Source organism: Hyla sarda, chromosome 4 (assembly GCF_029499605.1).
Source record: "Hyla sarda isolate aHylSar1 chromosome 4, aHylSar1.hap1, whole genome shotgun sequence".
In the NCBI taxonomy this organism is placed as follows: Eukaryota; Metazoa; Chordata; class Amphibia; order Anura; family Hylidae; genus Hyla; species Hyla sarda.
Window position 1 is genome coordinate 371,918,634 of NC_079192.1, and position 26,286 is coordinate 371,944,919.

The window sequence follows — 26,286 nt, forward strand, 5'->3', positions numbered from 1 at the left end:
AAGTATTTCAAACTCATACTTTACAAACTAATTGAAGAACATTGCAATACTGTATTTTCACCTCTGAGCGCCGCTGTTTAACCAGTAAGTAGAAAATGCAGAAATCCACTGGTATTTTCCTCTGCCCCATCCATTGCTGATCTGCAGAAAGAAGCTAAAGCCATTTTCTGGATTCTCCGGACACAGAGCTAAGGATTCAATTTAACAAAAGAATTATGGAATATTTTTCTGTTTAACATTGGATGCTGAATATGCTGAATATTCTAAGAGAAATAACCTCAAAAGATGAACAGGATGGAACCTCCTTTACAGGAATGCAAGGGACTCAGATGGCAAGTAATATTTTTAATTTATTCTCTATATCTTTGTTATTCAGTCTCTGGTCAGATCCACTATTCTATTGTGGAAGAAATGAGGAAAGACTCTGTTATAGCCAATATTGCAGATGACCTTGGATTAGATATTAAGCAGCTCTCATCTAGAAATCTGAGGATTGTATCCAGAGCTTCAGAGAGATATTTCTATGTAAATCTAGATAATGGGAATCTGTATGTTAAAGAAAGGATAGACAGAGAGACATTGTGTGGGGAAGAAGCTTCTTGTTTCTTAACCTTTGATGCTGTGGCTGAAAATCCTTTCAGTAATTTTAAGATCAAAGTTGACATTCAAGACATAAATGACAATACCCCACAGTTCTATCATGATAAATTTGCTTTGGAAATAATTGAATTTACATCACCTGGAGCAAGATTTGCTTTGCAAAGTGCAGAAGATCCAGATATTGGTAGTAATACAGTGCAGGAATACAAGCTCATTGAGAACCAGTATTTTACACTCAGTGAAAATATCAGAACAGATGAGAGTAAATATCCAGAGCTTGTTCTAGAGAAACCCTTAGATCGTGAGACACAAAGCACTCATGAATTAATACTAACTGCATTGGATGGAGGAAATCCTATAAAGTCTGGCACAACATTATACAAGATAATTGTTATAGATGCCAATGATAATCTTCCTATGTTTAGTCAAGATATGTATAAACTCGCTGTAAAGGAAAACATCCCAGTCAATTCTACAGTGATCATGGTAAATGCTACAGACAGTGATGAAGGGGTCAATGCCCAGATCACATATTTTTTTAGTAAAACATCTGGAAATATCCATCACACAGGAATATTTAGTATCAACCCAAATACTGGAGAAATCAAGATCAATAAAAATATGGATTTTGAAGTTACAAAGAATTATGAATTGTCTGTGCAAGCAAAGGATGGAGGAGGGCTTGTAGCTCATTGTAAGGTACTGGTAGAAGTGATAGATGTCAATGACAATGCTCCTGAGATAACTATTACTTCATTAAATTACCATTTATCTGAGGATTCTGCACCTGGGACAATAATAGCTCTGATTGAAGTTCATGATCAAGATTCTGGAGATAATGCAGATGTTGGCTGTCAAATTCTTGAACATGTTCCCTTTGATTTGTTTTCTTCAGACACCTACTATAGACTTGTTTTAAAAACTGCTATAGATAGAGAAAAAACATCTTCTTATAATATTACCATTATCGCTACAGATAGAGGATATCCTCCTCTTTCCAGAACTCAGAGTCTTAGGTTGGACATTTCTGATGTCAATGACAACCCGCCAATATTTTCCAAGTCTACTTATGTGGCTTATGTGCCAGAGAACAATTTACCAGGAGCTTCAATATTCAGAATACAAGCCTCAGATCCTGATATTGGAGACAATGCTAAAATAATTTACTCGATTTCCAGCACCATTACAGAAAATCTATCAATGTCATCTTATCTCTCTATCAATATTGAAACTGGAGTTTTCTATGCTCAGAGATCATTTGACTATGAACAGAACAAGGAGTTTATTATAAAAGTCACAGCTTCAGACAATGGATCGCCTTCTCTTAGCACAAATGCTACATTATTGATCCACATAGTTGATCAGAATGATAATGCTCCAAAAATCTTGTACCCATCTCCAGAGACCGGTGGGCTGGCTGTTTTTGAGATGGTGCCTTCTGCCTCTGAGCCTGGCTCTTTAATAACAAAGGTGGTGGCAGTGGATATAGACTCAGGACATAATGCTTGGCTCTCTTACCACTTTATACAAGTCTCAGACCCAAATCATTTTGTTATAAGTGAGAACACAGGAGAGATCAGAACATCACTCAACTTTCAGGAAAAGGACACATTGAATTACAAGGTTGTGGTGATGGTGAAGGATAATGGAAATCCTGCTCTCTCTTCTACAACCACCATTAGTCTTATTATTGCAGATGACTTTCAACAGGTTGGACCTAAACTCAACAATCCACTCAAAGAAGAAGAAACTCAGAACAACCTACAGTTATACTTAGTGGTTGCACTTGGTCTTATTTCCTTGCTTTTTATAATAACTGTGATGGTGTTCATTATATCAAAATGTAAGCAACCAAAATCCCTACCAGCCTTCTCTTCACTCGCAACAAATCTGTATCCTCCAATTGATCCCAGGACATTCTCCATGTACAGTAATGGATCACTACCTTTCCCCTATTCATACAATGTCTGTGTGGCATTAGATTCTGCAGAGGGCGACTTTACTTACATGGCACCCAATGGAAATGTTCCTGTGGAAAACCTAATTGATGCCGATAATCCAGGACCTGTTGCTGAAAATTTCAAAGGCGTTTATCCAACCACTGACCAGGTGAGATTTTAGACCTTGAAACCTTGTAATTTATGAGGTTCTTTTAAATACTAATATTTTATTTTACTGGGTTGTGCTCATACCTATGTTTCATAAATAATGTACTGCTTTCTAGTTTACTAAAAAAGACTTCAGGTATGATCGGACTGCCGCAAAAAAGCACTAGATGAATATTACTAGATATAACATGCTACATTTATTTATATATAGAGAAAAAAAGTTCTAAAGGTTTAGCAGAAGAAGAACATATGGAAATGGGAATTATATACTAGATAAAAATATTTTTTTTTTACATATACCGTATTTATCGGCGTATAACACGCATTTTTAGGCTAAAATGTTTAGCCTAATGTCTATCTGCGTGTTATACACCGATAAGCCGCTGCAGTTCAATGATTTAAAGTGGGCGCTTTAACCCCTTAAGGACCAAGCATTTTTCTGTTTTTACACTTTCGTTTTTTTCTCCTTTCCTTAAAAAAATCATAACCCTTTCAATTTTGCACCTAAAAATCCATATGAGGGCTTATTTTTTGCACCACCAATTCTACTTTGTAATGACATCAGTCATTTTACACCAAAATGTACGGCGAAACGGAAAAAAAATCATTGTGTGAAAAAATTGAAGAAAAAACACAATTTTGTAAATTTTGGGGGCTTCTGTTTCTACGCTGTACATTTTTCGGTAAAAATGACACTTTATTTTTATTCTGTAGGTCCATATGATTAAATGATACCCTACTTATATAGGTTTGATTTCGTCGTACTTCTGAAAAAAATCATAACTACATGCACGATAATTTATACATTTAAAATTGTCCTTTCTGACCCCTATAACTTTTATATTTTTCCGCAAACAGGGTGGTTTGAGGGCAAATTTTTTGCGGCGTGATCTGAAGTTTTAATCGGTACCATTTTTATTTTGATCGGACTTCTTGATCGCTTTTTATTCCTTTTTTTTATGGCATGAAAAGTGACCAAAAATACACTATTTTGGACTTTGGAATTTTTTTGCGTGTACGCCATTGACCGTGCGGTTTGATTAATGATATATTTTTATAGTTCGGACATTTATGCATGCGTCGATACCACATATGTGTATTTTTATTATGGTTACATATTTTTAATATGGAATTTGGGAAAAGGGGGGTGATTAAAATTTTTAATAAGGAAGGGGTTAATGTGTGTTTTTAAACTTTTTTAAAACTTTTTCTTTTTTACACTTTTAGTCCCCTTAGGGGACTTTTAGGAGGAATCATTAGATTCCTCATACAGATCATTGTGTTTTCATAAAACCACAATGATCTGTGTGCTCTGCGCTCGATTGATAAAGCCTGGCCCTGCCAGGCTGTATCCTTCAGAGCCCCGGAGCCACCGCAGCAGGAGAGGTAAGCCCTCAGGCTACCTCAGTAGTGGATCACCCCCCCCCCCCCAGCGATCGCGCTGCGGGGGGGCGATCCACCCCCCTGGACCACCAGGGACGGGATACAGGTACCTTTAGACGCCGCTGTCAACTTTGACAGCGGCGATCTAAAGGGTTAATAGCCGGTCGCGGCGATCACCGCATGTCAGCTATTAACGCCGGTCCCCAGCTACAAGAATCAGCTGGGGGCCGGCCGTTATGACGGGGGCTCGAGCCCGCGTCATGCACTGGTAACGTCCATTGGATGAAAATAGACGTCCATGGTCGTTATCAGGTTAAATCAATGAACTGCAGCGGCTTTTGCAGGTTTAGAGACCTGCCGTCGCTGCCCGATTCTCTGCCCCTGCCTGTCCTGGGGTCCAGAGACTGCTGGCACCTCTGCCCCATTGCCTCCCCATCCCCGGTTTTTCTGACCCCGCAGAAGCCCCCAGGAAAGGCAGGGGGAGAGAGGCCGTCGCTGCCCGCTTCTCTCCCCCTGCCTTTCCTGGGGTCTAGAGCCCTGCTGCCGCCGCTTCTCTCCCCCTGGCTGTCAGCACCGCTGCCCCATTGCCTCCCCCATCCCCGATTTTATAATTACCTGTTGCCGGGGTCGGGTCCGTGCTGCTTCTGGCTCCGGTGTGGCGTCTCCTGCGTCATTGCTATGCGCTTCGTAATGACGAGTGATGTTGCGTTGAAGACGTCACTCGTCATTGCGACTTGCAGCGCATAGCAATGACACAGGAGATGCTACACCGGAACAAGAAGCAGCGCGGACCCAACCCGGAAACAGCTAATTATAAAAATGGGTATGGGGAGGCAATGGGGAAGCGGCGCCGATAGCCAGGGGGAGAGAAGCAGCGCCGATGGCCAGGGGGAGAGAAGTGGCGGCAGCAGGGCTGTAGACCCCAGGAAAGGCAGGGGGGGAAAAGCGGGCAGTGACGGCCTCTCTCCCCCTGCCTTTCCTGGGGGCTTCTGCGGGGTCAGAAACAGTGTATCGGGTTATACTCATGCACACACACCCTCATTTTACCAAGGATATTTGGGTAAAAAACTTTTTTTAACCAAATATCCTTGGTAAAATGAGGGTGTGTGTTATAGGCCGGTGCGTGGTATACCCCGATAAATATGGTTAACAAGTGTTTTATGTCTTTCCAGTAAAGAATATGTAGAGAAAGGGAAACATTTAAAAAAGAAAACCTCAGTATTGTTTTGTTAGCAGCATTTCTGGGTAAAAATGTTTAACTAAATAGTACATGTTCTATTGACTTGTTTTAAAACCCACCTTTGCACTCATGTCTTAGGTCTATTCTAATCATCCATGTTCTCAATCTTGTTAATTTCTTCTTCCTGTATTCCAGTTGTAAGCATAACTAGGTATAATCTGGTCTAAACATCCAAAGTTGTATAAAATTTGGGAAAATAAAAACATTTCCAAAGATTAGTAGCTCATCTTCTCTGCCAGTTTTGAAATTTCCTTAATGTTTCATGTTATCATGATGTTTAACTTTACTGTGCTCCCACTAGGTACCATGATTTTGCTAGTCGATACAAAATACTATAGGAAAAATCAACATAAAAAAATATGTTCTGTTAGCTTATTTCTAAATTCAACATATTAAGAGATATTAAGTGTGAGATTACAAGCTTTTCACTAGAACATGAGTTCATGACATTTACCACTAGGTGTAAACACTGTGTATGTCTATGTGATTGTTATGTAAATTAAGCATTTTGAGTGTTCTGATATATCATCATATTGTGTTGAATATCATATCAATAGCATATCATCATATTGTGTTAAAAAGGTTGGATATTTAACTAAAGTAAAGTAATAGTGAGGGTAGACATAACTGTATCTCTACAGACTTAAAGGATTACTGTAGCCATAGACACTTATACCCTATCCTACCGATAGGGGATAGGTGTCTATGGCTGCAGATCTCCTTTAACTTAAATTTCATTTATCAACGGAAAAGCCTCTCATGTAATTGTAATAAGTCCTGCCCTTCCCTCTACCTCCTTGGTTGAACTTGATGGACATGTATGTTTTCTCAACCCTACAGTAATGTTTTGAAGACCTCTGGACAGTGAATCTTCTTCACTACTATTCATGAGATACAATCCACTTTTCATTATTTTCTGCACATAATGTTTACTCTGTATTTAATATATTTGGTTACTTATTTCCTAATTTAGTAGTCCTAGACTATCATATTTATCTATACTGTGGACAGGATGGCATGTCTAGAGGAGGTCATGCCTAGGTGCACAATGCTAAAATTCCCAAAATGTTGACATACACTTTTATAATTGTTTCATGATGTGCCCTAAGAAACTACAAAGTAGCCTGCTCAAACTTCCACCACTTCCACCATTGACTTACACCTGCCTGCACTGCTCTGCAGAACCTTGCCTTGTCATTTGCCAATGCTTTGTCTGACCAGATTTTCTCTGTGGCTAAATAGCTTTATGTCTCAAGTGTAACACTTCTTATCCAGACCCTTTCTGTTCTTATTTATGAAGATAATTGAGGCAGTATTTTGTCAAAAGTCTTGCCTATAGAAATCTGGAACATGTGCCCTCTATATGACTTCTTTTTATCAGAGGTCTCTGCCACAACAATGTGACGCCACCAGACCATACCAATTCAAATTATGGCTTTGTGTTTGGCTTCCTTATCATAAACTCTTTAGTTTATTTCAGTCTTTTCAAATATACTGTAAGCTTTCTATGAGGATATAATTATTTTTTATTTACTGTATTTGTCTTCCCAGATGCCCACCATTGTACTGTAGATCTTTATCCTAGAAGCTAGAGTAATATTTCCTAGCCCACCTTTGGCTCTCCGGGCATACTATGCTTAGTTTTGTATGTTTTAGTTTTTAAACAACTGGAGGCACCCTGGGTGGGGAAAACTGTACTAGAGAATGTTTCTTGGACTTGATCCAGCATTATGGAGTTATTTCAGCTTTCATATGACCATTATAGGACATCTGCCTCTTGATAATGTTGTGTGTGTATACTACTTTTACAACTGTACTTTGGCCCTCTAGCTTACTGTTAACTTTCATTTTTTACAATGGGTTGCTGGGTAAGGAGTACTATTTTTTTATTGTATATACTGGGATGTTTTGTTACCATTATTGTTCTGAGGTTTTGTATAGGTACATGAATTCATGAAGCTATCTATCAGCTTATTCTTATTCCTTATATCTAAACACTTTTGTAACAGCTTTCCTGGGTATCTTAAACCCAATTATTATTTTTCAGCTTCCCAGGACTCCAACATTTTTACTTGTTGAACATTTATCTAAATAGTTAGTAGGATATCAATATCTTATATCATTGTTATTATGGTATCGATGTGATCTTAGTTAATTATGTTTTGATATGTTGTTTTGTAAATATCCCAACAATATATATTGTGCTTTTCTATGTGTACTGGAAGAAAGGGTTTTTATAACCTTTAACAGTTGTTAAATAAAACACTTAAATAAAACAAAAATAAAGCAAAAATCTAATGAATCAATAAAATTTAAAATGTTTAAAAAACATAATTAAAAGTATGTAATATTTTTTTTAAATAAATGCTTAGTATATTATAAGATGTTGCAATTCTGTATTTTCACCTCTGAGCGCCGCTGTTTAACCAGTAAGTAGAAAATGCAGAACTAGAAATCTTCTGGTATTTTTCTCTGCCACATTCATTGCTGATCTGCAGAAAGAACCACAGCCATTTTCTAAATTCTTCTGGACACAGACCTAAGGATACAATTTGAAAAGAAAATTACAGATTTCATGAACATGATGTTGTTTACCATTGAATGACAAAGCCTCATTGGATATTGTTTACCATTGAATAACAAAGCCTGATTGAAGATGGACAAGATAGAACCACATGTACAGGACTGCAAAGGACTCAGATGGCAAGTGATATATGTCTTAATTTCTTATTTGTGTTTATCAGTCTTTGGTCAGATTCATTATTCCATTGTAGAAGAAATGAGGAAAGATTCTGTTATAGCAAATATTGCAGATGACCTTGGATTAGATATTGAGCAGCTCTCATCTAGAAAAATGAGGATTGTATCCAGATCTTCAGAGAGATATTTCTATGTAAATAGGAATAGTGGAAATCTATGCATTAAGGACAGAATAGACAGAGAGACATTGTGTGGAGCAGAGGCTTCTTGTTTCTTAACCTTTGATGCTGTGGTTGAAAATCCCTTAAATATATTTAAGATTAAAGTTGACATTCAAGATATAAATGACAATTCCCCTCTGTTCTATCATGATAAGATCACTTTAGAAATCATTGAATTGACATTACCAGGGGCAAGATTTGCTTTACAAGGTGCCGAAGATCCAGATATTGGTAGTAATACAGTGCAGGAATACAAGCTCAGTGATAACCATTATTTTACTCTCACTGAAACTATCAGAACAGATGGCAGTAAATCTCCAGAACTTGCTCTAGAAAAACCCTTAGATAGAGAAACACAAGACATTCATGAATTTATACTAACAGCATTGGATGGAGGAAATCCTATTAAGTCTGGTACAACATTACTGAAGATAATTGTTACAGATGTCAATGATAATCTTCCCATGTTTAGTCAAGATATGTACAAAGTGACCTTAAAGGAAAACAGCCCTGTGGATTCTACAGTAATTATTGTAAATGCTACAGACAATGATGAAGGGGTCAGTGCACAGATCACATATTCTTTTATTAAAACATCTGGAAATGTCCATCACACAGGAATATTTAGCATCAACCCAAATACTGGAGAAATCAAGATTAATGGAAATATGGATTTTGAAGTTACAAAGAATTATGAATTGTCTGTGCAAGCAAAGGATGGAGGAGGCCTTGTAGCTCATTGTAAGGTACTGGTAGAAGTGATAGATGAAAATGATAATGCTCCTGAGATAACTATTACTTCATTATCTACTCCTATACTTGAGGACTCTGCACCAGGGACAATGATAGCTCTGATTGAAGTTCATGATCAAGATTCTGGAGATAATGCAGATGTTGACTGTCAAATTCTTGAACTTGTTCCTTTTAATTTACTATCATTAGACAATTACTATAAACTTGTTTTAAAAACTACTATAGATAGAGAGAAAACATCTTCTTATAATATTACCATCATTGCTACAGATAGTGGATCTCCCCCACTTTCCAGTACTCAGAGTCTTATGTTAGACATTTTAGATGTCAATGACAACCCGCCAATATTTGCCAAGTCAACTTATGTGGCTTATGTGCCAGAAAACAATTTACCAGGAGCTTCAATATTCAGTATACAAGCCTCAGATCCTGATACTGGAGACAATGCTAAAATAATTTACTCGATTTCCAGCACCATTACAGAAAATCTATCAATGTCATCCTATCTCTCTATCAATATTGAGACTGGAGTTTTTTATGCTCAAAGATCATTTGACTATGAGCAGAACAAGGAATTTGCTATAGAAATCACAGCTTCAGATAGTGGATCCCCCTCTTTAAGCAGCAATACTATGTTATTTATCCACATAGTTGATCAGAATGATAATGCTCCAAAAATATTGTACCCATCACCAGAAATGGGTGGGCCAGCTGTATTTGAGATGGTGCCTTTTGCCTCTGAGCCTGGCTCTTTAATAACAAAGGTGGTGGCAGTGGATGCTGACTCAGGACATAATTCTTGGCTCTCTTACCACTTTATACAAGTCTCAGACTCAAATCATTTTGTTATAAGTGAGCACACAGGAGACATTAGAACATCACGCAACTTTCACAAAAAGGACATATTGAATTACAAGGTTGTGGTGATGGTAAAGGACAATGGAATTCCCGCTCACTCAGCCACAACTACCCTAAGTCTGATTATTGGAGATGACTTTCAACAAGTTGTTCCTAAACTTACCAACCAACTAAAAGATAATGAAACTCAAAATAACCTCCAGTTCTACTTAGTGGTTGCACTTGGTCTTATTTCCTTGCTTTTTATAATAACTGTTATGGTAGTTATTATATCAAAATGTAAGGCACCAAAATCCTTACCAGCCTTCTCTTCACTCGCTACAAATCTCTATCCTCCAATTGATCCTAGGACATTCTCCATGTACAGTGATGGATCACTACCTTTCCCCTATTCATACAATGTCTGTGTGGCATTAGATTCGGCTGAGGGTGACTTTACTTACATGAATCCAAATGGAAATGTTCCTGTGGAAAACCTGATTGATGCTGATAATGCAGAACAAGGAGCTGAAAGCATGAAAGAAGCTTCTCAGACTATTGACCAGGTGAGATTTTGGAACACTATACCATCTTTTTAAGTTTTTTAATTGTCTCATTTTTTGTTCTTTTTTTAATTTACAGTGATAAGAAACTTATTGTGTCACAGACTTTATTGTCAGATGATATATTTGTTGTTTGGAAGTTTTATTAATGATTGAGGAATTATTTATAATCTACAGAATTGTTTTTATCATCCTTGGTCGGTATCTGAGAAAGCTGACTTGGTTAGTCCTACCAGTATTTAACAAGGAAAAGCTTTTTACACAAAAATATGTCCTTGGCGGATCAAAGCGCATTCTGGCAGGGGAGATAAGGCACTTTCAGGGCTATGCTTGGCCTTCAGTGTAGCCTCCATGTTACCCACTTCAATGGTGTCAATGACAGCTGGAGGTGGTAGCAGAAATGTCAGCAGCAAAACGTATTTGTTCAAAATGAGGCAGCTTTGAGAGGACAATGTAGGAAAGACATTTCTAGTGGTGTAGGTGTCCTTTCCTACAAAGAATTTAAACCTTGGGGGCATAAAGAGTGATCCCTGCTTCTTGAGATGTGCTGGTCAAGAGAGATTCCATGCACTTGGCCCAATCTACTACAGACACTCTATAAGGCATCATCTATGTCTAGAGAGTGGATCCTTTATGTCTACAGGAAAGAAAGTTTTACAATTATTTCAGACAGGGATTCTTTACTGTAAGAGCAGTGACTCTTTGCCACATAATGTTGTGATGTCTGACTTATTTAACAAGCTTAAGGGGGCTTGGATGTTTTTGTCTGGAAAAATAGAATATTACATGTTATGGATACTAGATATATGGGGATATACCGTCTATCCAGCGATATACAGGGTGGGCCATTTAAATTGATAAATATATGGCACAAGAATGCGTCTCATAGACGGCTGTGCATTCCATGCGAACTCTGCACAAAGAATGAATGTGTATATAAACATATATAGCATATACATCTCCTAATAGAATATCATGAAATCATGATTTTGTTTCCTAAGATATTAATCTTATGACACACATTTTGATATATATATATATATATATATATATATATATATATATGGCACAAGAAAAGGTAAGGAAGTACAAATGTAATACATTAAGTGATAACACATTGACAAGATTGTAGTAAATGTCCTAACAAATTACAGTGATCGCTAATGCTGGGCCCAGACCTTTTTTCCCTCATTTCTGCTACTGATAAAAGGAAAAAGGTTTTGTAGTCTAACCTTCTCTTTGTTTTGTTTGAATTACAAAACGTATATTTCTGTCTGTATATGCCGTGTTATACATTTTACTATAGTAAGTTTTCCTCTATACTGAAGATTAGTAGGCTACATGAGTTCTCTTCTGTTTCATAATGTTGCCTACCATGGTATATGTATATATAGGAACTGCAGAGGTAGCTATTGTGTGTAGGTGCTGGCATCAAAGAGTAACTCAAAGCCCCTATGCCACCTAAGAAAACATAATTAGTATCAAAATATGGTATAGCAGCTGCAGGCCTGGTTACAGATTATTATATTGTCTAGAAATGTCTCTATATGCCTCTTATTGCCTTTATATGGCTGGTTTGTTATATTCCACTTACAAACTCTTTCTCTCTGCCATCTGTGTTTTCTATCTATAGTATAAAGAAAAAGCTACTAGATATAATAAAAAAAATACATAAACAAGAGTTTAAAAAAAAGGCAGTGGCTATATTCATATAAATCCAGAATCCTTTCAGCATTATTTTGCTGTAGTTAAGGTTTGTCTACAGTATATCAAATGTTGAGTTTTTCTGAGCCTCCAGTGAATGTCATTCAGCAGTCTATGTTTTTCATCCCATAATGTTTAGATTGTTTTGGGTTTTTATTTTCTAAAATTAAAAGCCTGCTTTTTCTAGAGAAATTTTAGTGTAAAGTCTACATTCTACATAATAACATTGAAATATAACCTGAACCACAAATGTGCTTAGGTTTCTTTAAATAAAACTTGCAATTGCATATAATATTTTACTAAATAAGCATTAAAGGGGTTATCCAGCAAAAAAACTTTTATATGTATGTATATATATATATATATATATATATATATATATATCAACTGGCTCCAGAAAGTTAAACAGATTTGTAAATTACTTCTATTAAAACATCATAATCCTTTCAGTACTTATGAGCTGATGAAGTTGAGTTGTTCTTTTCTGTCTAAGTGCTCTCTGATGACACGTGTCTCAGGAACCGCCCAGTTTAGAAGCAAATCCCCATAGCAAACCTCTTCTACTCTGTGCAGTTCCCGAGGCAAGCAGAGATGTCAGCAGAGAGCACTGTTGCCAGACAGAAAACAACTCAACTACAGCAGCTGATAATTATTGTAAGGATTACAATTTTTTAATAAAAGTAATTTACAAATCTGTTTAACTTTCTGGAGCCAGTTGATATATATAAAAAAAGTTTTTTTCTGGAATACCCTGTTAAATAACAAATAAATAAAAGAGCTTGCAATTCTACATTTTCCTCTCTGAGCGCTGCTGTTTAACCAGTAAGGAAAAAAAAATGCAGAACTAAAGATCTGCCAGTATTTTCCTCAACCTCATACATTGCTGGCATACAATAAGAAACAAAAACATTTTCTTGATTCTCCTGGACACAGAAGTATGGATAATATTTAAAATATTGGACAACACAAGGAGGTTATAGGGGGCATCTGTTTCTTTATATTCATACTTTGCATTCGATAAAAAGACATTCTCAATAGTTTATGGGAAATATTCACTGAAGAGGGACATTGTGGAAACTCTTTTACAAGGTTGCACAGGACTCAGATGGCAAGTAACTTATTTTCTTTGCATTCAGTCATTCAGTGTTTGGTCAGATTCATTATTCATTGTAGAATAAATGAGGAAAGATTCTGTTATAGCAAATATTGCAGATGACCTTGGATTAGATATTAAGCAGCTCTCATCTAGAAAACTGAGGATTGTAACCAGAGTTTCAGAGAGATATTTCTATGTAAACCTAGATAATGGAAATCTATATATTAAGGACATAATAGACAGAGAGACATTGTGTAGGGAGGAGGCTTCTTGTTTCTTAACCTTTAATGCTGTAGTCGAAAATCCTTCTAGTAATTTCAAGATTAAAGTTGACATTCAAGATATAAATGATAATTCTCCATTGTTCTATCATGATAAATATACTTGATTTAATTGATTGAATTTACATCACCTGGAGCAATATTTGTTTTACAAAGTGCAGAAGATCCAGATATTTGTAGTAATACAGTGCAGACATACAAGCTCAGTGAGAATCAATACTTGTAAATTTCCGGAGCTGGTTCTAGAAAAACCCTTAGATCGAGAGACACAAGACATTCATGAATTAATACTAACTGCACTGGATGGAGGAAATCCTTTTAAGTCTGGTACAACATTACTGAAGAAAAGTGTTATAGATGCCAACGATAATCTTCCTATATTTAGTCAAGTTGTGTACAAAGTGACTTTAAAGGAAAACAGCCCAGGGAATCCTACAGTGACCATGGTAAATGCTGCAGACAGTGATGAAGGGGTTAATGCCCAGATCACATATTCTTTCAGCAAAACATCTGGAAATGTCCATTGCTTAGGAATATTTAGCCAATATTTGGGAAAATCAAGATCAATGGAAAGTTAGATTTTGAAATAACACAGACATGAATTGTCTGTACAAGCAAAGGATGGAGGAGGCCTTGTAGATCATTGTAAGGTACTGGTAGAAGTGATAGATGAAATTTACAATGCTCCTGAGATAACTATCACATACTTATCTACTCCTGTACGTAAGGGTTCTGCACTGATTGAAGTTCATGATCAAGATTCTGGAGATAATGCAGATGTTGGCTGTAAAATACTTGAAGATGTTCCCTTTAATTTATTGTCTTCAGACACCTACTGTAGACTTACTTTAAAAACTACTTTAGACAGAGAGAAAGCACCTTCTTACAATATCAGTATTATTACTACAGACAGGGGATCTCCACCTCTTTCCAGTAGAAGAACAATAGATTGGACATATCATATGTGAATGACAACCCACTAGTATTTGCAAAATCCACTTATATGGCCTTTGTACCTGTAACTATTTACTGGGAGCCTCTATATATACAATTTAAGCATCTGACATGGATTCTGGGGAAACTGCTAAAATAATGTATTCAATATTAAACTCAAATACAGAAGAAATCACAATGTCCTCATATTTTTCCATCAATATAGAGACATGAGTATTGTATGCTCAGAGATCCTTTGATTATGAGGTTCACAAGGAATTTGTCCTACTAGTTTCAGCAAGAGATAACACAACATTAATTATTCATATAGTGGATCAAAATGATAATACTCCAAAGATCTTGTATCACCTCCTGAGCATAATGGTCCTACAGTGTCCGAGATTGTCCCTTTGGCATCTTAACCAGGTTCTCTAATCCCTAACATAGTTGCTGTTGATTTAGACTCTGGACATAATGTCTTGCCCTATCCTTTCATACAGGTATCAGAAACATCTAACTTTATCATCACTCAGCAAACTGGGGAAGTCAGGACTGTACATGTCTTTCATTGAAAGGATACATTGAATCACAAGCTTGTAGTGATGGTGAAGAATAATGGCTACCCTACTCTCTCAGCAACTGTCACCTTAAGAGTACGTTCACACATACAGGATACTGCTCAGATTTGATGCGCAGGATTTGTACCTGCCGATTAAAAGCTGTGCTCAGTCATTTAGTTCACAACTAAATCTGCAGCAGAAAATCCTGCACCTCAAATCCTGCACACTTGTGAACGTACCCTAACTCTGCTGTTTGTCGCAGATAATTTTCAGCAGATGGTTCTTGAATTAAGTAACTAACAAACTAACCATGACCACCCTCAGACTAACTTACAGTTGTAACTGGTCATTTCACTGTTATTAATATCCTTATTTTTTATTGCAACAGTTGTATTAGTCATAATCTCAAAATGCAAGCAAACAAAATCATATCTAAGCACAAATCTTTATCCACATGTTGAGTTTAGAGTGCTGTCAATGTACAGTGATGGAACATTACCTCTTCCTTACTCATATAATTTATGTGCGGCTTTAAATTCCAATGAAAATGACTTTTCTTACATTACCCAAAATCTAAACATTTCTGTGGACAATCTCATTGATGCTGAATATTCCATTGGGAATGAAAATGTAACAATTTCACCAAACAATGTGCAGGTGAGTTTCTTTTAGCTAGACTACTAACATTGACACTTTGAAAATGGTATTATCCTAAACTTCTGGCAACCTTTCTTTCTAAGAATGAAAATGATGAGATGAGATCCTACAGAATGATTTGATTGCTTGGATAGAAGCTTCTATGGGTTGTAATTTTGTCTTGCCCTGTCTGAAGCTGCATCTTTTAACAAATATTGCTGCTATTACTGATATAATTCTTTTACTATTGGTTGACAAACAATCTTATTTGGGGGTGCTTAGAAACCTTCATATGCAATAGTTTCATAAAGTGTAATGTTTATTTATGAAATCTAAGTATGCTTCATTATTGTAATGATAACTCAGTTAAATATATATATTTAAACATGTCTCAGAAACCCATTTTAACTGCTTTGCTCAGTTTGCGATGTGTTGTAATGTGATAGCATGTATGAGCTCGTACACTGCATGTACACCAACTGGACACTGCACACTGCACTACAGGTGACAGGAGGTTACTCTCTTAGGTAATACCACTGATCAATGCTCTGCTCTGCTTGTAATGTGATAACTTTGTATGGGTTCATTCCCTGCTGGGGGATATTTTTTAGTGCGCTAACTGGACACAGCACTGCAGCTGACAGGAGGTCACTGTCTGATGTCATCCCATTGATCAATGCTTTGCTCTGCTTGTAATGTGATAACTTTTATGGGCTTGTTCACTGCTGGCCGGGATTTGTAGTGCACTAACTGGACACAGCACTGCAGGTGATAGGAGGTCACTGAGGTCAGCTCGCTGATAAATGCTTTGCTTATTCTGTAATCAGTAGTCCTTGCTCTCTCTTTCTCTCTCTCTCTCTCTCAGCATTCTCTCTCTCTCTCCAAAATGGCAGCTGCAACGCAGTGCATGGGGCTTCTTTAGCCTCTTAAACCCCCCCCTTGTGCTGTGTTATATTGGCCTGGGAGCTGTATGACACATTAATGCAAGTAATGATTTGATAACCTGGGATCATGTGATCTTGCTGATAGCTGCAAGATATGCTTGGCTACCCTAAAGTGATCTCAGTGTTTTTATTACTTCCTCCCTTCATTTAGCCACCAAAATGCCATGTTATCCTCATCCTTTTACTATTTATATTGTCATGGCCAGATTCACGCAAGCCAAACCTGGCAATGGTCAAAAGTCCAGCAAGCCTCTGTCACCCCAAAATTCAGAGGAAGACCAGGTTCACCAGGCTTAGCTAACTCATCTCTAAAAGGTGTTTGCTGCAGTATTGTCGCAGTGAATGGGGCATTTTAACTACAGACTCAAGGGTTAGTACATCCTTGTTATAACCCTTTCCTTTATTGACATCTTTAGCAACATCTGTTATACATCACCATCTACTTTTATCTCTCTCTACATATATATATATATATATATATATATATATATATATATATATATAAATTCAAATTGTACTTATTTAATTATGTGCTTAGGTATAGATACTACAACTGGACCTAGGTATATCAGAAATATCTTAGTGTTATATTTTTTGGAAAAAATAATTCCTGTAAGAAAAGCCTGTGGGCATACTAAAGGATATTTGACATTAACTCTAAATATCATAGCTTTTCTTAAATTGTAGACTTGGGTTTAACCCTATTCAATGGGGCACATCCAAATCCTGGTTTTCAAAACTTTATGTGAAAAACCCCATATAATGTAAATGGAAACATGGCTATCCATTGGAATTATCAAAACATGGATTGTGTTTTGAGCATAAAATTTACAGGAATTTCACATTGCAGTGGATTTTACTCCAGAATTTGTATGAATATCTGTTAGGCCTAATCAAGTACCACCACCAGAGTATATAAAGAAAATAATAATAAACATAAACTATAAATGTAGTAACCATGGGAAATTAAATAGCCAGGAAGTAGATTTAGATTATTGTTTTTTTATGAGTGTACCAATCATGCTCAGAAATGATGTTGTATATAACTTGAGATGAGTGAACTCAACTTATAAAAGCTTTATTTAGTCAGACTTGTACTTAAAGTTTGATTCAGCTTGACAGGCCAGTTGTCAATATATGTGGTCAAATCAGGCTAATATAACATTCAAGCTGAGTTTCTTTAGTTTAGTTTCTCATTGTGTTCCGTTGTAAAGAGAAAAGGAATGCACCTCTTTCCACCTTTATATTTATGATTGATGATAAGGTGACTAGGTTGAGTGGTACATCCACTCTCTGAATAAAAGTAGACATGTCAGGAAACCAGAAGTAAGTTATAATATAGTCAATAACAACACTAGAAAGTTTATTTGTAGCATATACTCATTTTGCCTTTTAGAGGATTCCAAGTGATTGATTGGGTATGGATTGACTGATAAGACTTCTGGTAAAAAGAAACATGTGTAGATACACAAAGTAAAATGTGAGAGGAAAGAGCTTAGATATTATGAAGATCTTAAGGAAAGGGAAGAAGATGTTATACACTCATCAAAATGACTATACATTCTTAGAAGCTACCTGAAAGGTGTGACCATGAAGAGTCAGGGCAAGACACATTCTACCATTTTGCCAGGGTTCATCTGAGAGAACTGTATAGTAACAAGACAATGGCTTTCAATAATGATTCTATGACCACTAAGCTTTCCCATGTGTAGAAGTTAGATCTCACATTATCTTGATATGATATAGATGGCTTTTATGTCGATAAATACATATTTTATGTCATATTTTCATGTGTCTAAAATCATTTCAATTTGTTTGGTGAATAGATAAATGTTTCAATCTCCTGGTTGAGATTGTAAAATTTAGCATATGAATCACTTCTCCTTCTTCTGCAGAGAATGTGGTGTGTTCTATATATCATTGCATTCATATTATGCATAGTCTATGATAAATCCATTAGTATCTAATTGATATTTATAATATTCCCACAAAGATACTTAATTTAAGGAAACATAATTTAAGTTTCCCTCCAAATTTAGAATACCATAGATTATATACCTTGTATTGCTTTTTTTTTAAGTACTTACCAAGATGATATGTTATATTAGTGGGCAAGGTGTTTACATATCCCTTCCATTTTATATATATCTAGAAATCAGATTTTGCTCTTCTTGAGATCATGTAATGTGAGTTTTGTTCTTACAGAGTAATATACCTACTATTTGTTTGATTTCTATAATATCTTTTTACTTGAGGTTATAATGTGTCATGATTACTTTCTTCTGTGACTTGTAGTTCTACTGTATGTTGATACTAGCATAAGCTTTTAATACTTTCTTAATTTCTTTATATAGTTATAACTGACTACTATGTCATAAATATATATAATTGGGGGAGCTTTATCAAAACCTGTGCAGAGGAAGAGTGGTGCGGTTGCCAATAGCAACCAATAGATTGCTTCTTTCATTTTCCACAGGCCTCTTTAAAAATGAAAGAAACTATCTGATTGGTTTCTATGAGCAACTGCACCATTCTTGCTCTGCACAGCTTTTGAAAAATCTTCCCCATTGGGTTTAAATACTGATTTATGTTTTATTAGATATAACCAATAAATCTGCATATTTTTTTAATACCTGCATATTATTTTATTATAGCAGATGTTAGGTAAAGATCTCTGTGAGGGACACTAAGCAGAGAACAACACAGATATAGCACTGCACATATATAGTAATTGTAATTGTATTAAACTAGCATTGCAGAGAGCAATCTGGAAGTTAAGTGTGACAGTTCTTTTTTGTTAACACTAATTGTGAAAAGCAATGCATAGAGGATTTTGAGCCCCTTTAGTGCACTGTCTGGGATACAAATCCTGTTGATATCCCAAAATGAAAATCTCCAGCCAAAACAGGACACTTTTTTGGATATTAATTTTTAAAAAAGCATAAAAAATCCGCTAGTGTACAGTGTTTTTGTTAAACTTGTTAGATACCACTGGATAAAATCCATTTACTCATAGTCATACATGTTGCCATAACTTTCAATTAAAATTTTTCTAAATACAGCTCTCAGGTACATAGATACACTCCTAGGTGACCTAATAGTGTTATTCAGGGATTTAAAGGGGTAATCCGGTGCTTACACATCTTATCCCCTATCCAAAGTATAGGGGATAAGATGCCTGATCGCGGGAGTCCCGCAGCTGGGGGACCGCAGCTGTGGGACAATCACGCCCCCTCCCATAGGCTTGCATTGAGGGGCGGAGCGTGATGTCACACGGGGGTGGGGGCGTGACCTCCCACGCCGCCAGCCCTGCGGTCGACCGTAATCAGTCCCGGAGCGAACACCCTCCGGGGACTGATTAAACATGATCACAGGGGGTCCCCAGCTGCGGGACTCCCGCGATCAGGCATCTTATCCTCTATCCTTTGGATAGGGGATAAGATGTGTAAGCACCGGAGTACCCCTTTAATGTTTCCATGTTATACACACATTTTTGGGCTACTGGTGAAGTACAAGTTTGAACAGAACTAGTTTGGTCAGAACTGGAACTTTTTGCCAGGTCAAACCAGAAGAACTGAACTTAGGAAAAGTTTGCTTATCTTTATATATAACCAGTGCTACAATTTTTTTTTACAGTATTTTAAAAAACATAAAAAGTGTATTACATACATTTTAAGCCAAAACTTAATCTACAGATATTTCCTATTTTATCTTGAAATTTAATATATCCTTAAATTAATGGTGTGAGATTACCAGCCTTTCATAAAAACATAATTTCATGACACTGTATAATCGCTATATGTATCACCCAGTGTTTACTATGTACAGTAAATGAGGCCTAATGAGTGTTCTATTGTGATATCGTGTTGAATTGGTTTTATAAGAAATTGTAAGTGTATATATCTGTATATTTTGTCTATTTAAAGACCAGTTAAAGGTACCACTTAATTATTTTTTTTACTGGTTAGGGAAAGATACTAACGTTCTTTTTTTGCTTCTTTTTTTTTACTATGTAACTATATCAAGCCCATGTGGGTACTGGAACAGTAGACTAGAGGGCACACTCTGTGGGAGAATTTTTTAGGCATTCTCTATAACCTATGCAGAGTTCATTCTGATGTCAGGGGAGGAGCAGAGCTCTATTCCCAATCATAAATGGCCTTATCCCATCTTATCTATCTACTGGTGTTATATTTCATTGTAATCCTGCATGTATAGTGGTCCCTCAACATTTGATGGTAATCCGTTCCAAATGAACCATCATTTGTTGAAACCATTGTATGTTGAGGGATCCGTGCAATGTAAAGTATAGGAAGCTGTACTCACCTGTCCCCGCCGCTCCGGACCCATCACCGCTGCCCTGGATGTCACCCTCCATCGCTGTCGCCGTGTCCTGTGGTTTCCCCGATGCTCCGGATGTCTCTGCTTCCCCGGGATCCTCGCTCTCCGCTCTCTGTCACCGTCATCACGTCACTACGCACGCCACTCCTATTGGATGATGGGATGGCGTGTGTGCGACGTGATGACGACGAAGGAGAGCACCGGCAATGGAGAGGATCGTGAAGAGGACGCTCCGGAGCCCCGAGGAGAGGTAGGAGACCATCATTGGAGCACACGGGGCACCATAAACGGCTATCCAGCGGCAGCTGAAACAGTCAGCGCTGCTGGATAGCCGTTTATGCGATGGCCCGACATACAAAAGCATCATATGTTGATGCTGCCTTCACCATGCGATGGCCTCTGAGAGGCCATCACATGTTGAAATTATCATATGTCGGAGCCATCTTAGGTTGGTTGGTCACTGTAATATTAATGATGGAGCTAGTTTCTTAGCTAGTTATTAGTTTAGTGGCCAGACTAAAGCCTGCCACATTTCAGAACAATTTTATAACATAGTAATATGAAACATTAGAAAAAAAACACTAAAGAAATATTTAACATAAACACATTTTATTTGAACATGACACATTGCCCTTAAATGTCAGTGTTAATGCACCATATCACTATTGTGATAAGGAGATTAATGTGGGGCAGATCCTTAGATTGCCAATTATTTGTAATGGAATTTTTAAATATATTTAATTCAATGTCTTTAAATTTTTTCAATATTTATAAAACTTAAATAGTGTATATTTCAATAGGAAATACATAAATAATATTTAATACAAAAGTCAAAAATACAAACTCAAAGTTTAGTCATAAATATATGACATATGGGCTCAAAACCTTTTTCTCAGTTATCACTTCAAGTATGTTTTATTGCTATGATTTTTGTATAATCCATATAATTTTAAAATGTTTTATTTTTATTTTGTAGTCAAAAAAGCATTGTATAATAAAATAGAAAAAATATGTTAATGTTTAAAGAATTCAAACATATTAAATATAAAGAAGATATATCAATATTTTATTTATGAGATTTATTAAGCTTATATTTATATTTTACTTATGACATTTAGTAAGATATTTTCAATGTAATTACAATATTGTCTACATAAGTAACCTTAACATGAACAATACTTTATATGCCTACTACAGAAATAAAGTTGGTTTATTATCCATGCTAATGTTTTGTGTGATTTTGTGTGATTTACTGTATTTATTTTTAAAATGGATCACAATATGAAGGTGGCAATAGTACAAGTAAGACAATTAAGACAATTGTATGTACTTTATAGATCTGATATGTGATCAACAAATATTAATATATATATGTATATATTAAACAAATGCTAAAATAAGAAATTTAGTATTTTTGGTAAAACATATAAAAACATAAAAAATGTTATGCATTATTCGATGACAACAGTAAGATATGTGTTGAAAAAATTTCTAATAGGGACATGAACACATTTATTTAAATAAGAATGTGGCAGTATTTGATTTCTCAGGATTGCAGTTCCTCAGTTTTACCTCTGAGCGTCACTATTTGACCAATAAGTGGAATAATATTGACCTTGAATTTCACTGGTATTTTTTCCATCACAAAGCAGACACAGCCATTTTCTGGATATTCTCTTCAGCAAAGCAACCATTTTTTTGCATGTATATCCAGGATTCTGTATGGATTATTGAAAACCTTAACATATTTTGACTTTCATAAAAGCTGAAAGAAATGAATCTACTTCTACAGACAAACCATGGACTCAGATGGCAAGTAACCATTTCTATCTTATTTTCATGGCTGTGTGATTCAGTCTCTGGTCAGATTCATTATTCTATTGTAGAAGAAATGAGGAAAGAGTCTGTTATAGCAAACATTGCAGATGACCTTGGATTAGATATTAAGCAGCTGTCATCTAGAAAATTGAGGATTGTATCCAGAGCTTCAGAGAGATATTTCTATGTAGATCTAAATAATGGTTATCTACATGTTAAGGACAGGATAGATAGAGAGACTTTGTGTGGAGCAGAAGCTCCCTGCTTCCTAACCTTTGATGCTGTGGTTGAAAATCCATTTGACATTTTTAAAATCAAAATAGAAATTCAGGATATAAATGATAATTCTCCAAGATTTTACCATGAGACCTTATCTATAGAAATCATAGAGTCAGCTTTGCCAGGAACAAGATTTGCTTTGCAAAGTGCAGAAGACCCAGACACTGGTGTCAACTCAGTGCAGACATACAAGCTCAGTGACAACCACTATTTCACACTAAGTGAAAGGACTAGACCAGATGAAAGTAAATTTCCAGAACTTATGTTACAAAAATCCCTGGACCGAGAGGGAGAAAAAATACACATGTTAACACTCACAGCCATGGATGGAGGAAACCCTATAAGGTCTGGAACTGCTTTAATAAATGTTATTGTTACTGATGCCAATGATAATCTTCCTATATTTGACAATGAGATTTATAAAGTCAGCATACAAGAAGACATACCTATCAACACTACTATAGTCAATGTTAATGCAACCGACAAAGATGAAGGTGTCAATGCTCAGATCACATATTTCTTCACTAAAACTTCTGATAACATCCATCATACTGGTATGTTTATCATTAACCCTTTAAATGGAGATATTAAAACAAACAGAAATTTAGATTTTGAGGTAACAAGGAATTATGAACTATCTGTGCAAGCAAAGGATGGAGGAGGTTTCATTTCTCATTGTAAAGTATTAATAGAAGTGATAGACATAAATGACAATATCCCAGAGATAGTAATTAACTCTTTACTATCACCGATCCCTGAGGACTCCAAGCCAGGGACAATGATAGCTCTGATAGAAGTACATGACCAAGATTCTGGTGATAATGGCGAGATTGACTGTGAAATTGTTGAAATTGTTCCATTTGATTTGAGATTGTCATCTGACAATTATTATAAACTAGCCACAAGTATGTCCTTAGACAGAGAGCGACAAGCCTATTATAATATCACAATTGTTGCTACTGATCGAGGATTTTCACCATTATCCAACAGACGCACCATAGGATTGGAGATTGCAGATGTCAATGATAACCCACCAATGTTTGCTAAATCTAGATACATTGCATATATTCCAGAAAACAACTTACCAGGAGCTTCTATATACAGTATAAGAGCAACAGATCCTGATATAGGAGACAACGCCAAAATTATTTATACAATTTCAACCAAAAATACAGAAAACCTATCTATGTCATCTTATTTTTCTATTAACATAGAGACAGGAGTACTTTATGCTCAGCGGTCATTTGATTATGAACAAGAAACATTTTTTGAAATACAAGTCAATGCAAAAGATAGTGGATCCCCATCACTGGACATTAATGCAACATTGATCATTCACATGATTGATCAGAATGATAATAGCCCCAAAATTTTATATCCCTCAATAGAAAATGGAGGGCAAGATGGATATGAAATAGTTCCTCTCATGTCTGTTCCAAGATCTTTAGTAACAAAGGTGGTTGCAGTGGATGCAGACTCTGGACATAACTCTTGGCTCTCTTATCATTTCATATATGTGTCAGAGCCATCATATTTTATCATTGGTGAGCACACAGGAGAAATTAAGACATCCCGAGCATTTCAAGAAAAGGATACATTGAAGCACAAGGTGGTGGTGATGGTGAAAGACAATGGACATCCTTCTCTCTCTGCTACTGTAACCTTAAATATTTTTGTGGCAAATAGTATTCAACAAGCAGCTCCCAAACTTAGTAACCACATTGAAAATGAAGACATCCAATCGAATTTACAACTATACCTGGTGATAGCGCTTGTTCTGATTTCTTTGTTGTTTACTGCCACTGTCATGATGGTTATTATATCAAAATGTAAAGGATCCAAACCTTTACCAACAACATTTGGAGCAGTACATACAAACCTATATCCTCAAGTTGACTCCAGAATGCTCTCCATGTATAGCGATGGAAGTTTACCTTTCCCCTACTCATACAATGTTTGTGTGGCTTTGGATTCAACAGAAAATGATTTTACAAATATCAAGCAACAGCAAAATGTCCCAGTGGACAACCTCATTGATGCTGATGATTCAGGACTTGGAGATGAAAATATAAAAGAAGCATTACCAACTAGTGAACAGGTAAGTTTTTCATAAATGCTAATGTTATATAGCTTCTTAATTTCTTTTACATTCACATCTAAAGTGGTAGTTGCTACTTTATACAAGCATGATGACTCCCTTTATCTGCACATAGTTTAATTATGCCACCAGTATGTGCATTTATCCATAATGTGATGTAAATGTCAGTTTATGGCCCAATTAATAAAAAATTACCCCGTTTAAAGTGTTTAGCTCCAGTACCATGTCCAATAATTTATCTAATTTAGAATTCTAACTCTCTTGCTTTTGTGTTAGAATCTGGACTTACCAAAACATTGACTGGTGATGTGGTTTGCAAATCTAACCTGATTAGTAGGAATTAATAAACATCACCTAAAACAAGAATTGATTTAATTAATTTGACATACTGCATGGATAGTAAAGCAATATTTGTAACAATAATCAAACATGGTTTATTGCTATTTCATATTCATTGGTGTAAAATTGTTTAAGGTATAACTAATGAGCATGGGATGTTAATGAGTTCATCTATTCACTTGGATATACCATCCAATAAACATCTAAGATACTAGGTTTGCTAAAATAAAAATGTTATGAGCCTAAGAGTTTTACAAAGATTCTACATGGTTGTCATCTGCCAAAGATTAGGTGGTGTCTCCGATCTTTTGTACTCCAATTCTTGAAATTTATTAAAGCAATGATGAGGCATATATCTATGTTACAAAAAAAATTAGATTGTATGATCATTAAATAGCTTAGGGTGCCCTGATAACACAACCTTTCACCATTTCTTCATATGGTCTCTTATTCCTAAGATATGTGGGTTTATCTTTTTTTTCTGACGATTCAGGGAATTAGGCAAATGACCCCTTAAACCCTTAAGGACTCGGGGGGGTTCCATTTTTGCATTTTCGTTTTTTTCCTCCTTACTTTAAAAAATCATAACTCTTTCAATTTTGCACCTAAAAATCCATATGATGGCATATTTTTTGTGCCACCAATTCTACTTTGTAATGACATCAGTTTTTTTTACCCAAAAATCAATGGTGAAATGGAAAAAAAAATCATTGTGAAACAAAATTTTAAAAAAACAACGCCATTTTGTAACTTTTGGGGGCCTTCTCTTTATTCTGTAGGTCCATACGGTTAAAATGATACCCTAACTATATTGGTTTGATTTTGTCGTAGTTCTGAAAAAAATCATAGCTA

The 26,286-nt window shown here is 36.0% G+C and overlaps 1 protein-coding gene across 5 annotated transcripts in view; it reads left to right on the forward strand.

Annotated features, from left to right (window-relative positions):
* Positions 1-26,286, forward strand: part of LOC130267280 (protocadherin gamma-A4-like) — a 357,909-nt gene that overhangs the window by 21,582 nt on the left and 310,041 nt on the right. Inside the window, exon 1 of one of the 5 annotated variants that reach the window (XM_056516766.1) lies at positions 123-2,709. The exons of 2 other annotated variants lie outside the window; for them this stretch is intronic. In XM_056516766.1, coding sequence (XP_056372741.1) covers positions 286-2,709 — 2,424 coding nt within the window. In that variant the 5' untranslated portion in view covers positions 123-285. Of the gene's footprint in view, positions 1-122; positions 2,710-7,826; positions 10,409-22,656; positions 25,096-26,286 lie in introns of those variants that run through there. 2 more of the 5 variants (XM_056516768.1, XM_056516769.1) reach the window with 2 other exon arrangements.